This window comes from Phyllostomus discolor, chromosome 5 (assembly GCF_004126475.2).
Source record: "Phyllostomus discolor isolate MPI-MPIP mPhyDis1 chromosome 5, mPhyDis1.pri.v3, whole genome shotgun sequence".
NCBI classification, from domain to species: domain Eukaryota; kingdom Metazoa; phylum Chordata; class Mammalia; order Chiroptera; family Phyllostomidae; genus Phyllostomus; species Phyllostomus discolor.
This window is the reverse complement of record NC_040907.2, coordinates 47721659-47734189: the sequence shown is the minus strand read 5'-3', so window position 1 is coordinate 47734189 and position 12531 is coordinate 47721659. Positions and strand designations below refer to the sequence as shown.

The following is a 12531-nucleotide window of genomic DNA, read 5'->3' as shown; positions in this document are numbered from 1 at the left end:
AAACATATTTGAACACAAAGTCTGTTTTGTGATCTAGCAACTATAAACGTTGCGCACTACACACTTTGAGAAACACTGATACAGAATAAATACTCCACCATGTTAGTCATTCTGGAGATTCATGACTCTAGACTTCAGCACAAAAACAGGCAATCTGATAGTTTAAATGTAGGACAATTCCTCCGGTTTCTCTGTGGCTGGCAAACATCAAGGTTTCAACTGTCACAGCTTCCTGAAACTTCAGTTTCACCAAATTAAGATGGAAATGAGTGCTCTGTGTGAACTAAAGAAAAACTGCTCAGCACTGGGAAGAAGTCTATTGCGCTAAGTCTCACTGTCACACTTTTTGTTCATAGAAAGCAGTATGTCCGTCAAGCTTCTACTTTCTTTGCACTAAGGAATCTTGCTGCTTAGTAACACAAAGAATCCACCCAGTCTGTCTTTTTCCTTTGGTCAGTCAAAAGATTTATACCAGGCAAACTTAAAGTAGAAGATTCTGAATTTCAGCTTGCTGAACTACAAAATTGTGTAATATTTTGTGCGTGAGCCTCTGTATGCACTTTTTTGGGTGAAATATCATAACTGTCATCAAGAGATCCATAATGCCTAAAAAGGGTTAGGAACCACTGGGTTTTTTAATCAGGTCCTTGTACTGTTTAAAAACATATTAAAACTCAAATGGTATCAAAGGGTATATATGGTCAAAGGTAAGTCTCTCTCCCAGCCCTAATCTTTACCCAGAGTCAAACACTGTTACTGGTTTTTTATATCCTTCCAGAGATAGCTTATGCATGTGTCTATAAGTATATATAGTAATGTTAGACCACAGGTGGCAAACACAGGCCTGAGGGCTGAATCTGGCCCTCCACCTTGTTTTACGTGGCCCAGCACCTTGTTTCTACCCAGCAGCAGCGCTGAGCTCTTGCTTAACTGTTAAGGAGTAGTTACATTTATACAGTCCTAAAATTACATTCGGTCCTTTGAAGGCAACCGTTAGGCTAATGTGGCCCCCGGTGAAAAAGAGTTTGACACCCCTGTATTATGCCAGTCCTCCACTTTTCACATAAATAATAATGCATGATTAAATACACTAAATGCAACTAGCTTTGTTCAATTGGCAGTTTATCGTGAGATCTATCCCTGTTAACACATAGGTACAGATTATTTGGTTAATGAACATACCAAAATTGAAAGCATCCCTATGATAGATACTTAGGTTGCTACCAATGTCTTGCTTTTTATAAAATAATGCTGAAAATTAACATTCTTGAAGCTATATCTTTAGGCAAGAAGTCCAGCACAGAATTGCTGAAAAGTATGAAGCCTTCTAAGCTGCCCTCCAAGGGTTGCCCATTTTATACTCTCAAAAACTACTTATTTTCTGCATACTCAATAAAAGATTTTCTGTCTTTGTTAATCTGACAGATGAAAATGATAACTCGTGGTTTTAATTTGTGTGTCCTGTTGAATGAAAGAACCTCTGATTTCAGATGTGACACTTACGACAACTTAGTCATGGAAACAAAAGGCATCATCAAAACTGGAGCAATAATAGAATTCATTAAAGGACAAACTCTTCACAGAAATCCAGCTGAGCCCTGGTTGGTGTGGCTCAGTGGATTGAGTGACAACATGTGAAACAAATCCAGCTTATCCACACGTTGATCTCACCATCTAGTAGCCAGTGCTGATCACGCCTGTTCTCCAACTCCGACATCATCAGGCGTGTGATCACGTGATCTGGAACCAAAATGCCTTTCTCTATGTACTGCTTTGCCATACCACCAACTCCTATTAAAAAGACAGGAAAAAAGAGACACTCAAAAAAAGCTTCAAAAAGCTAAAAAAAAAAAAAAAAAAAGACACTCAACAAATATAAAGCTTATAAACTCTTTTTTTTTTTTTTTGACAGTTTTCCCTTCTCTCCCATTTTTCCCTGTTGGTATGGGGGGAAGTTATAGACAGATGTTTTTTGAGTAATGTTTTAAATATTGGCTTCAATAATGGCACTGTCTCCCTATTGTCTCCCAAAGAATTATAAAAGCAGCTTGTGAAGATAACACAGGCAGAAATAAAAGAAAATATAAATTAGACATAAAGTGAAAATAAGAGTAGGAAACAAACTTGAAGTCCAGAGGGAAGATGGCATATAAAAGGCCAGGAAGGAAATCCTGGAGACTTCCTAAAGGTGAACCACAAGTGGGTACTGAGCCTCCCAACAGTTTATGATAACAAGGAAATGTGGTCACCTACATGGCTCATGGTATAAAGAAAACTAAAGGAGGCTGAGAAGCACAACCATCCTTAGAAACCAAGGGAATAAAAATTTCCACTGTTCTGCTAGAAAGAATGCTGGATAATATAAACAACAGATTTATGTCCTTTCTTGAGCCTCAGTGTAAGCCAATGGCATCTGGCTGACATAATTGTAAAGCAAACACAGTGTTACCAGTAGACTGCCAAGTTCATAAAAGGGGGAGAATTTTTTAAAGATTTTACTTACTTATTTTTAAAGAGAGGGGAAGGGAAGGAGAAAAGAGAGGGAGAGAAACATCAGTGCGTGGTTGTCTCTTGAGTACCCCTTAATAGAGACCTGGCCCTCAACCCAGGCATGTGCCCTGACTGGGAATCGAACCTGTGATCCTTTGGTTTGCAGGCCAGCACTCAATCTACTGAGCCACATCAGCTGGGGCTGGGATGAGAAATTTTTTTTTAATTATTTTCAGAGACAAAAATGCTTGTATTTTAATATGAAATAATAATTACTTATTTATGGAAATTGTAAGTTGGGTTCAGCAGAACAAATTATCAGTTTAAATTGCTTAAATTCCTAGAAACTGATTTTTTAAAAACCCAGATGAAGTCCTCTGCTCTCCAGGGAATTGATAGTGAACCAGGAAGAACCACATGCTCAACAAGCCAATTAAGTTCTTATAAAACCATAAAGCAGAATTATATTATTGGGGGAGCTCAAGAATCATTTTGCCCCCACCTTCACCTTGAATTTAAGGCTGAGCCTTTCCTTCCCAAGACCGAGTCTACACTAATTCCACCTTCAACAGAAACATGAGCTGTGAAGAGCTCTGGATCACTGGATCACTACTACTGGACAAAAGTAGCTCAAAGTTAAGCCCCATGGCATGGATTCAGTAACTCGCTGAAAGGAGCAGGACACAAAAGACAACCACATTACTGGATGTGGCTGAACAAGAATGTGAACAAAACACATTCATTCAACAAGTACTCATAGACTGCATGCTGTGTGACAGGTGATATTCTACGAATGTAGCAGTGAAGAGAAGCTGCTTACTCATATTTAGAAGCAGTGTTACTTTCCTTAAGAGCAACTATAACAGTCATTAACTGAGCGTATATTTATGTCCTAGGCACTGTGCTTTAAGCATTGAATGAGTGTGTCATTTCATTTAATCCTCATAAATCCTCACCTTCACACAGGCGGTAACAGCCATTTTTTGTGACAGCTTTATTGAGATACAACACACAACATTACATTCACCATTTTAAAATGTACAACTCAGTAGCTTTTAATACATTCTCCATGCTGTGCAATCTTCACCACTACCTAGTTCCAGAACATTTTTATCACCCCGGAAAGAAACCCCACACCAATTAGCAGTCCCTTCCCATTTCCTCCTCCCTCTAGCCTGTGGCACCACTACCCTACATTCTGTCTTTACAGATTGGCCTATCCTGCACACCTTGTCTGAACAGAATCGCACAGTATGTGGTATTTTGTGTCTGTTTCTTTCACTTAGCAGACTGATTTCAAGGTTCATTCGTATTGTGCGATATATCTGTATGTCATTCATTTTTATGGCTGAATATTACTATTCTATTATATAGATATATCATATTTTGTTTAGCCATTTGATGGACACTTGGGCTGTTTCCACTTTGGGCTTATATATGCTTTCAGCTCTCTTGGGTAATACCTGTGGGGTATGTATGTATGTTTTACATCTGAAAGATCACCGTCACATAGTGTGTTTGGAGTAACTGACAGGCTTGGGGCTGTCCTACTCAGCAATGGTCAGACCAACAAGCCCCATGCCCTGTTCTAGTCCTATCCACGACACTTTATACATCAACAAACACACATCTTCCAATGTGAGAGACCAAGATGTGAAATGGCTCCGAACATCCCACGAGGAAACAGTAAAAGAGGAGGGAATGCCTTCTCCGGAAAAGAGAAGACCTGGAGAAGGACACAACAACAATGTGCCCGTGCCCTGATGCTTCACACATGGGAAAGGCATTGTTTACTCAATCCCCAGGCTTTGGAATTATGACCAGTAGTGGGAATCACAGGTGGACAGATAAAGCTGCCTGAGGAAATGTCTGAATGGAGACCCGGAGACTGTCTAGGAAGGAATTCTGCAGAGGGATTCTGACAACTGGACTCGGGATTGGGCAATGTACTCTTCCAACTATTTTTGGCAGCCTCGGCTCTTGTCTGGAGGACAGACATGTTATCATTCTGATACAAAATCAAACTTCCACATCTCTCAATCCCACCATGAAAACCTGGAAAAATCAACAGCCAGAGCAAAGTGGATTTAACAACATGAATCTGAATGAAAGTGTTGCTACAAGAACAAACAAAAATAAAACATGGATGAGAAGTTAGAGGCCCATTCCGGAAATATGACCTTCATCGGCCCATGTTAGCTTGCTTGGAAGAAAAACAGTATCATTAAGTGCTAATGCTAACATGTTTGGATAAAACACACAGCTGCTCCAATTTCTCAAGTAGAATTCCAAAGAAAGGCTGCAGACAAACACGTCTTTTAGTTCGGATTGCCTATAAAAGTGCCTATAAATTGAGGGCAAACTGCAGACAGACGACAGAGCTGGAAAAGTGTCCACGAAGCAACAAATTCCCCAAGATGCCAGCCAAATCACCAGAAACAGATAACAAACTCAGTGTTCTTTTCATTGTGCGTGCCAGAAAACACTGAGACTGAAATCCCCCAGTAAACGAGCTTGATTTCCTCACAAGGCTGCCCAGAACTAGGAGAAACCATGGTCACTCTCAGGACCGTCTCTTCTTCAAAAGGTCATTGAAAATGCCGAAGCACACACTCGCACCACACGAGGCCTGGTCAAAATGAAGTGTAGCTCTGTGACCCTGCCAACTACATTTTTTTTTATCCCCACTCCTGAGAATATTTGGGCACTGAAATAGTTACTTTTAAAAAATTAATAAAACAAAGAAAAACAATCTATAAACTGTTTATCCTTGCTGTCACTTTGATGAATCTCTTCTAGTTTAAAAAAAAAAGACTTTTTAAAAAATCTTGGTTAAGAAACAGATACCAAGGACCTTTAGCGGTGAAACTTACAGAAGAAGCTCCTAAATTTAGGGCATTTTGGCACTTAACTCAGTGACTCATTTCAGATGTGCAGGGTCCACCCTTCAATTGGCCTTGCTCAAAGCCGGGCTTTCTTTTTCCTTCACACCAAAACGACACAGTTTTAAAGCCCTCTGTGACACTTGCTATCCATAGGTATGAAGAAAATTCTGAAGCTGGTGTGATGATCAAGAGCATAGGCTTTACAGCCATACATCCTGGCTTAACATCCTGGCACTGCCAGTTAAAGGCTTTTAAGAGTTTGGCCACATTGTGTGTTTTTGCCTCAGTTGCTTCATCTGTAAATTGGGAACAATACCACCTAGCATTGTTTTGAAAGTTGTATGTGGTTAATGTGTGCAAAGGACTTGAAATGATGCCTCTTTGCAAATTTCATTCAAGGATATGGAGACATTAAGTATTTGCTCCTATATGCCAGGTGTTCTAAGTAGTTTAAACACACGAACCCATTTAATCTTCACAAATATATACAAGGTCAATGATATTATTTTCCCCATTTTATAAATACGGCAACTGAAGCACAGAGAGGTTAAGTAACTTGCCCAAAGTAATTCAGCTAAACAAGTGCTGTAGCCAGAACTCGAACTCAGGCATGCAGGTATCAGAGTTCATTTTCTTAACCACTAGTCACACTAAACCATCTCTCAATGTTTGTAAGCATTTCCTTAAACAGAAGCACTCTGAGTGTTAGAGTACATTTTTAATTTTGTGATTTATAAGAAATATATATAGGGTCCAAAGTGGGGATCAGAGCTCCCCAAACCCTTGGAATTTGCTGAGTGGTAAGAGCAATGGAAGCATCTTTCATTATATTTGAAATCCCCTGAAAATGTTCCAGAGCCCTAAAAGTAAAATGGGTATTTTGCTTGAATAATCCCCTTTCCCCATTCAGGTTTGCATTAATGAGATGACTGTTGGAAAACACCTAAGGGTAGGCACTGGTTGCCAGAGGAACCAACCATGAATAGAGGGATATGCTTTCACTCCCACCTCCTGATTTCCTGGAAGGGGAGAAGGGCCGAAAGTTGAATCAATCACCAATGGCCAATGAGTGAATCAATCATGTCTATGTGCTGTGGCCTTCATAGAAACCCAAAAAGTGGGGGTTAGGAGAGCTTCCAGGCTGAGAACTACAGTACTTCAATGTGTCAGACCCCAAACTCCATGAGGACAGAAGCTCCTTTGTTCCAGACCTCTCTCTCTGTATCTCTTCATCTCGCCATTGATTTGTATCCCTTGTAGTAAATCAGTAATTTAGTAAGTAAATGGGTTTCCTGAAATCTGTGAGCTGCTCTAGAAACAGAACCCAGGGAAGAAGTTGTGGACACCTCTGATTTATAGTCAGCAGGTTAGAAGCACAGGTGGGCTGCCAACTGGTGTCTGAACTAGAGGGTGATCTTGCAGGACCTGTGGTGTGTACAGACAGACAATGTCAGAACTGCACTGTAATGTGAGACACTGCTGGTAATGGAGGACTACCTGGTGATGTGCGAACTCTCACTCTCCCCAAACGCACACACCTGCCAACACTGGAAACTGACTGCAGAACCTTTTCGCATTCTTCTGGAACAGTGAAGCCCCTGTGTGAAGGGACAAGAGCACAGTGGGAATTGAAGTCTTTTTGTGAACCTTTGGCAAAACCTACTTCCTCGGTGACAGTATGCCCTGTGGGGAAATACCTGGCCCTGTTCTGTATAACAACTTTGCTTCCATTAGGCACTGATCTCCCACAAAATAAATAAAATACTTAATAGCAAGTGTTTCTGAGCAGCTGCTTTCTACCCAACTCTAAGCACTCTCCAATCCTCTACCTCCCTTCCCCAAGGCCCTCTCCCTCCTCTAATCCATCTTCCACTCAATTCCAGAGGAACTTCCTCAAAACACAAGTTGGTACAAGTCACTTCCTCCTCCAATACCAGCAATGCATTCCCTGGCCTATAGGATGGCATGGGAACTCCTTAGCATAGCATTCAGAATCACTCTGATTTGGCTCCAAAGTAATCCTCAAACATTACCTCCCACCACAGTTCCATTATTGCCCGACCCTAGACCCCTGCTCTGTGCCAAGCACAATTTAAATAAGGCTGTGCTTCCTTCCCTCAAGCAGTGTGTAGACTCATGGAGGAGAGGCATGTCTGGAGAGAGGCAGTGCTCTGATGGAAATGTGGCCAGGACAGGGACACAGAGGTGGACACCTGGGTCCAACCTCAGACCCAAGGAATGCTTCCCGCCCTGAAGCTGGGCTTTGAGGAGCTGGCAAAAGTTGGCTGGAAGAGCCACCCTTCAAGTTCTACATGCACCAGCCATGTCACAGCCATGAATTTTCCTCTTCCTTCGGAAGAGTAATCCCTGGAGATGACTTCCTGCTGAGATGGAGGCGTAGGTAGGTACACTATGCCTCCTCGCACAACCAAAATAAAGACAACAATTTAGAAACAAAATAACAACCAGAACTGACAGAAAGTTGAATTGTATGGAAGCCCGACAACCAAGGAGTTAAAACAGACACATTCATCCAGACCGGTAGTCTGGGTGGAACTGGGCAGCCGGCTGAGAAGGGTCGAGGCACAAAAAGCAGTGGCACCAGGTGCACAAGACCGCAGCAGGCAGACTCTGGGCACACAGGAGGTGGCTGGCAGACCCAGCAAGAACTTCATGCAAGGCGGCTGGCTGACCAGGTGGTCCCACATTCCCGCACAGATAAACCAGGCGAAACTGGGGAGTGAGACAGACTGTGCAACCCAGGGTCCCAGCACCAGGAAATAAAGCCTCAAATCACCAACTGAAAACATCTGTGGGGGTTGAGGTGCCGGGAGAGACTCCCACCAACATAGGAGAGTTCGCTGGAGAGACCCACAGGGTCCTAGAACATACACAAGCCCACCCACACAGGAATTAGCACCAGAAGGGCCCAGTTTGCTTGGGGGAAGTGGTGGAAGGGGCTGAAATCCAACAGAGAGCAAGCGCAATTGTACCCTCTGGGACCCTGCCCCCACATACAGCATCACAACCCAGGGACATGTGTTACCCCGCCCTAGTGAACACCTAAGGCTCCGCCCCTTATACATAACAGGTGTGACAAGACAAAAAAAAATGGCTAAATGGAAGAACAGATCAAAGCCCCAGAAAAAATACAACTAAGCGACCAAGAGATAGCCAATCTATCAGATGAACATTTCAAAGCACTGGTGATCAGGATGCTCACAGAATTGGTTGATTTGGTCACAAATTAGATGAAAAAAATGAAGGCTATGCTAAGTGAAATGAAGGAAAATGCACAGGGAGCCAACAGTGATGGGAAGAAAACTGGGACTCAAATCAATGGAGTGGACCAGAAGGAAAAAAGAAACCACCAAACAGAAAAGAATGAAGAAACAAGAGTTCAAAAAAAATGAGGAGAGGCTTAGGAACCTCCAGGACATCTTTAAACATTCCAACATCTGAATTATAGGGGTGCCAGAAGGGGGAGAGGAAGAGCAACAAGTGAAAAAGTTATTTGAACAAATAATAAAGAAGAACTTCCTCAATCTGGCAAAGGAAATAAGACTTCCAGGAAGTACAGGAAGCTCAGAGAGTCCCAAAGAAGTTGGACCCAAGGAGGAAAACACCAAGGCACATCATAATTACATTACTCGAGATTAAAAATAAGGAGAGAATCTTAAAAGCAGGAAGAGAAAATGAGACAATTACCTACAAAGGAGTTCCCATCAGACTGTCAGCTGCTTTCTCAAAAGAGACCTTACAGGCAAGAAGGGGCTGGAAAGAAGTATTCCAAGTCATGAAAAGCAAGGACCTACAACCAAGGTTGCTCTATCCAGCAAAGCTTTCATTTACATTGGAAGGGCAGATAAAGTGCTTCTCAGATAAGGTCAAGTTAAAGGAGTTCATCATCACCAAGCCTTATTTTATGAAATGTTAAAGAGACTTATCTAAGAAAAAGAAGATAAAAAAACTTGTATAGTAAAATGACAGTAAACACAATGATTAACAACCATACCTAAAACAAAAACAAAAACAAAAACAACTAAGCAAACAACTAGAACAGGAACAGAAGCACAGAAATGGAGATCACATGGAGGGTTAGCAACAGGGGAGTAGGAGGAGGAGAGATGGGGAAAAAGCATGGAGAATAAGTAGCATAGATGACAGGTAGAAAATAGACAGGGGGAGGGCAAGAATAATATGGGAAATGTAGAAGCTAAAGAACTTATGACACATGGACATGAACTAAAGAGGGGGAATGTGGGTGGGAGAGGGTGTGCAGGGTGGAGGGGAGTGAAGGGGGAATGGGACAACTGTAATAGCATACTCAATAAAATATATATATTTTTAAAAGAAGAATAATCCCCTCCTATATCCCACCAGATTCTGGGTTGAAACTAGTCCCTAAGTGCCTCTGTACAGATGAGAAAAAAGATGTCTATGAGCCAACTTTTAAACATTTCGGAGTTTATAACTCTAAAATACTCTGTGACAAAAGAAGCAGAAAGTTTAGCATGAAAGAAACAACTTATTTTCAGATTAACATGTAGGTAGGTACGTGGAAGTCACCCCAAGTGAGAGGTTATAGTAGACTAGACCACCAAAAACCTGCTGCCTGTCTCTGAGCCATCTCTTCTGGGCCTCTGTGTGACACAGATGATCTTTACCCCAAAGATTTTCTGATAAATCACAAGACATTAGAGATGGCAAACTATTTCTAAAGAAGCTAAGAAAGATAGCTTTATAATTTATTTAATATAAAATAATACAACACTTTGAAACTATAAACTAAAACTTTAGTCCAATTCATTCTTTGTTTCTTTGGACACCAGACTAAGATTCCCATGGGACTAAGTCACTAGTCACGTGTCTCTCCTGAGGAACGGTGACTTCACACACAGTACACCTGTCTTCAAACCTTTCTTTTGCTATTAATCTTAGGGTACAATACTTAGCTTGTCACAAGGACAATTAAATGGGTATATTAAACAAAGGTAATTGTAGGTGAAATTACTTGAATCTGTGACCTATGTAATTAATCATTCCAAAAGTCAAAAGAAGGTTAATAGAAAAAATTTTTCTTGTAACCTAGATTTGAATCTAAATGTATATAAAGTACAAATGTATATCTCTTTACCACTAATTGTGAGATTAAAATAAAACTATAATATGATTTTTCTTTTTATTAAGGTACAATGGACAAATCAAGTTAGTTTCAGGTACACAACGATTTAATACTTGTATATCAAATGTGGAATGATCATCACAACAGGTATAGTAACACCTATCACCACACACAGTTACAAATTCTTTTTACTTGTGATGAGAATTTTTTAAAGACTTTATTTATTTATTTATTTATTTATTTATTTATTTATTTTTAGAGAGAGGGCAAGGGAAGGAGAAAGAGAGGGAGAGAAACATCAATGTGTCGTTACCTCTCACACACCCCCTACTGGGGACATGGCCTGTAACCCAGGCATGTGCCCTGACTAGGAATTGAACAGGAGACCCTTTGGTTCACAGACCAGCTCAATCCACTGAGCCACACCAGCCAGGGCTTGTGATGAGAATTTTTAAGATCTACTCTGTTAGCAACTTTCAAATATGCAACACAGTATTATTAACAATTATCAGCATGCTGTATAGTATATTCCCATGATTTATTTATTTTATAACTGGAAATTTACACCTTTTAACCACCTTCATCCATTTTGCCTGCCCCCTACCTCTGGCAAAGACCAATCTGTTCTGTGTGTCTATGAGCTTGGTTTTTTGTTTGTTTTATTTTTTAGATTCCACACATAAGTGACATCATACAGCTCATTATTCTTGATATCTGCCTTTTAATCATGGGAAAATACCCTTTTAAAAGCACTAGAATGGCTTCATAATGAGGCAAGGAGTCAATGACATAAGGAATTACCCTCAGGCTGGGAATGGAGGGTCTTAGCTCTCAGTTCTGCTTCCAAGTGACTGCCCACGGGACTGAACACATAGTGCACTTCACTCATTGCGGCTTCAAGTTTCCTCCTCCACATGAGAGAGTTGGACCTTTCTACCTCTGTCATCTCAGAGGTGGAATTCCAATTCCCTGTGCCTGGCTTTGTGGCCACGTGTGAAGGTGAGAGGACTGGCTTGCCCAGTATGCCTCAAACCACACTAGTGTCTTTTTAACCACAGACATTCCACCTCAGCAGTGAGGTTAGGAACCTCAGAGATTAAGGAGAATCTCCCTGCTTTCATGGGTGGCCAAGGCATAGGTCACTAAACCCACTCTAGATGCGAGGAGTAGAGTCCGGACCAGAACTCAGACCCAAATCACCTATCAGTGTTCTGTGTATCATACTTTGCCTGGAAGACTTTCTGGGAACAAGAGCCAATCCTTTGTGAGGCTTCTTTGCTCCTTTCTCTCCAGCCAGACTGGATATTTACTTCCACTTACTCTAATTTTATAACTCTGAGTCCAGAAATGTGTCGGCAGTGGGTGTGTTTCTATAATAGCCAAGATAAAAATATGCATGGACAAAAGCCACAACAACTTTCAGGAGGGGAGGGGCTAGCATAACTGAGAAAGAAGGCGATACAATACAGAAGCACAAAGGACATCCAGCAGATTCTTTGTCCATAAGCTTTCTCATTCCACCCGCAGACCAGTTTTGACCCTCCATGCTGATTCGAAGAACAAAACAGTGCAGTAATCTCATTTTAAGGCTTTAAGTAAACTATGAAAGAAAAAGATGCTGGGATTTCATAAGCCAAAAAATATTGGATGTCCTATATGCAAGGAGTGTTTTCTTGGCCCAGAATAGGAACACATGCACTTACCATGAACATCTGGCACAGGACCAGGTGCTGCCTCATACAAGCAGCAACAGAGAAAAAGCAGATTAGGGTAGAGGCAACAGAAGCTGGGCAAGGAAACCAATGGGAAAAGGCAAGTAATCTGAAAGGCTTGCTGAAATCATGAGTTTTAGACCCCAAATGTTTAACCATCTCAAGCCCACGTTCTACAAGTCAGCCTTGGAATCCACCGTACCAGGCACTTTCAGCCCTGAAAAGTGGGATCATACTTCCCAAGAGTTCTTTCAAGAGTTCAAGAGTTCAAATTTCTTGAGCTCTCCAGATTTTCTCTGCCTACCCTATAACCTTATCC

The 12531-nt window shown here is 41.3% G+C and overlaps 1 protein-coding gene across 3 annotated transcripts in view; it reads right to left on the bottom strand.

Moving 5' to 3' along the window:
- The window catches only part of AK4 (adenylate kinase 4), a 68587-nt gene that overhangs the window by 28398 nt on the left and 27658 nt on the right, over positions 1-12531 (bottom strand). For 2 of the 3 annotated variants that reach the window (XM_028513912.2, XM_036026222.1), the window contains exon 2: positions 1672-1791. The exons of the other annotated variant lie outside the window; for it this stretch is intronic. In XM_028513912.2, the coding sequence (XP_028369713.1) occupies positions 1672-1791 (120 nt within the window). The remainder of the gene's footprint in view (positions 1-1671; positions 1792-12531) is intronic. 3 annotated transcript variants of the gene reach the window in all.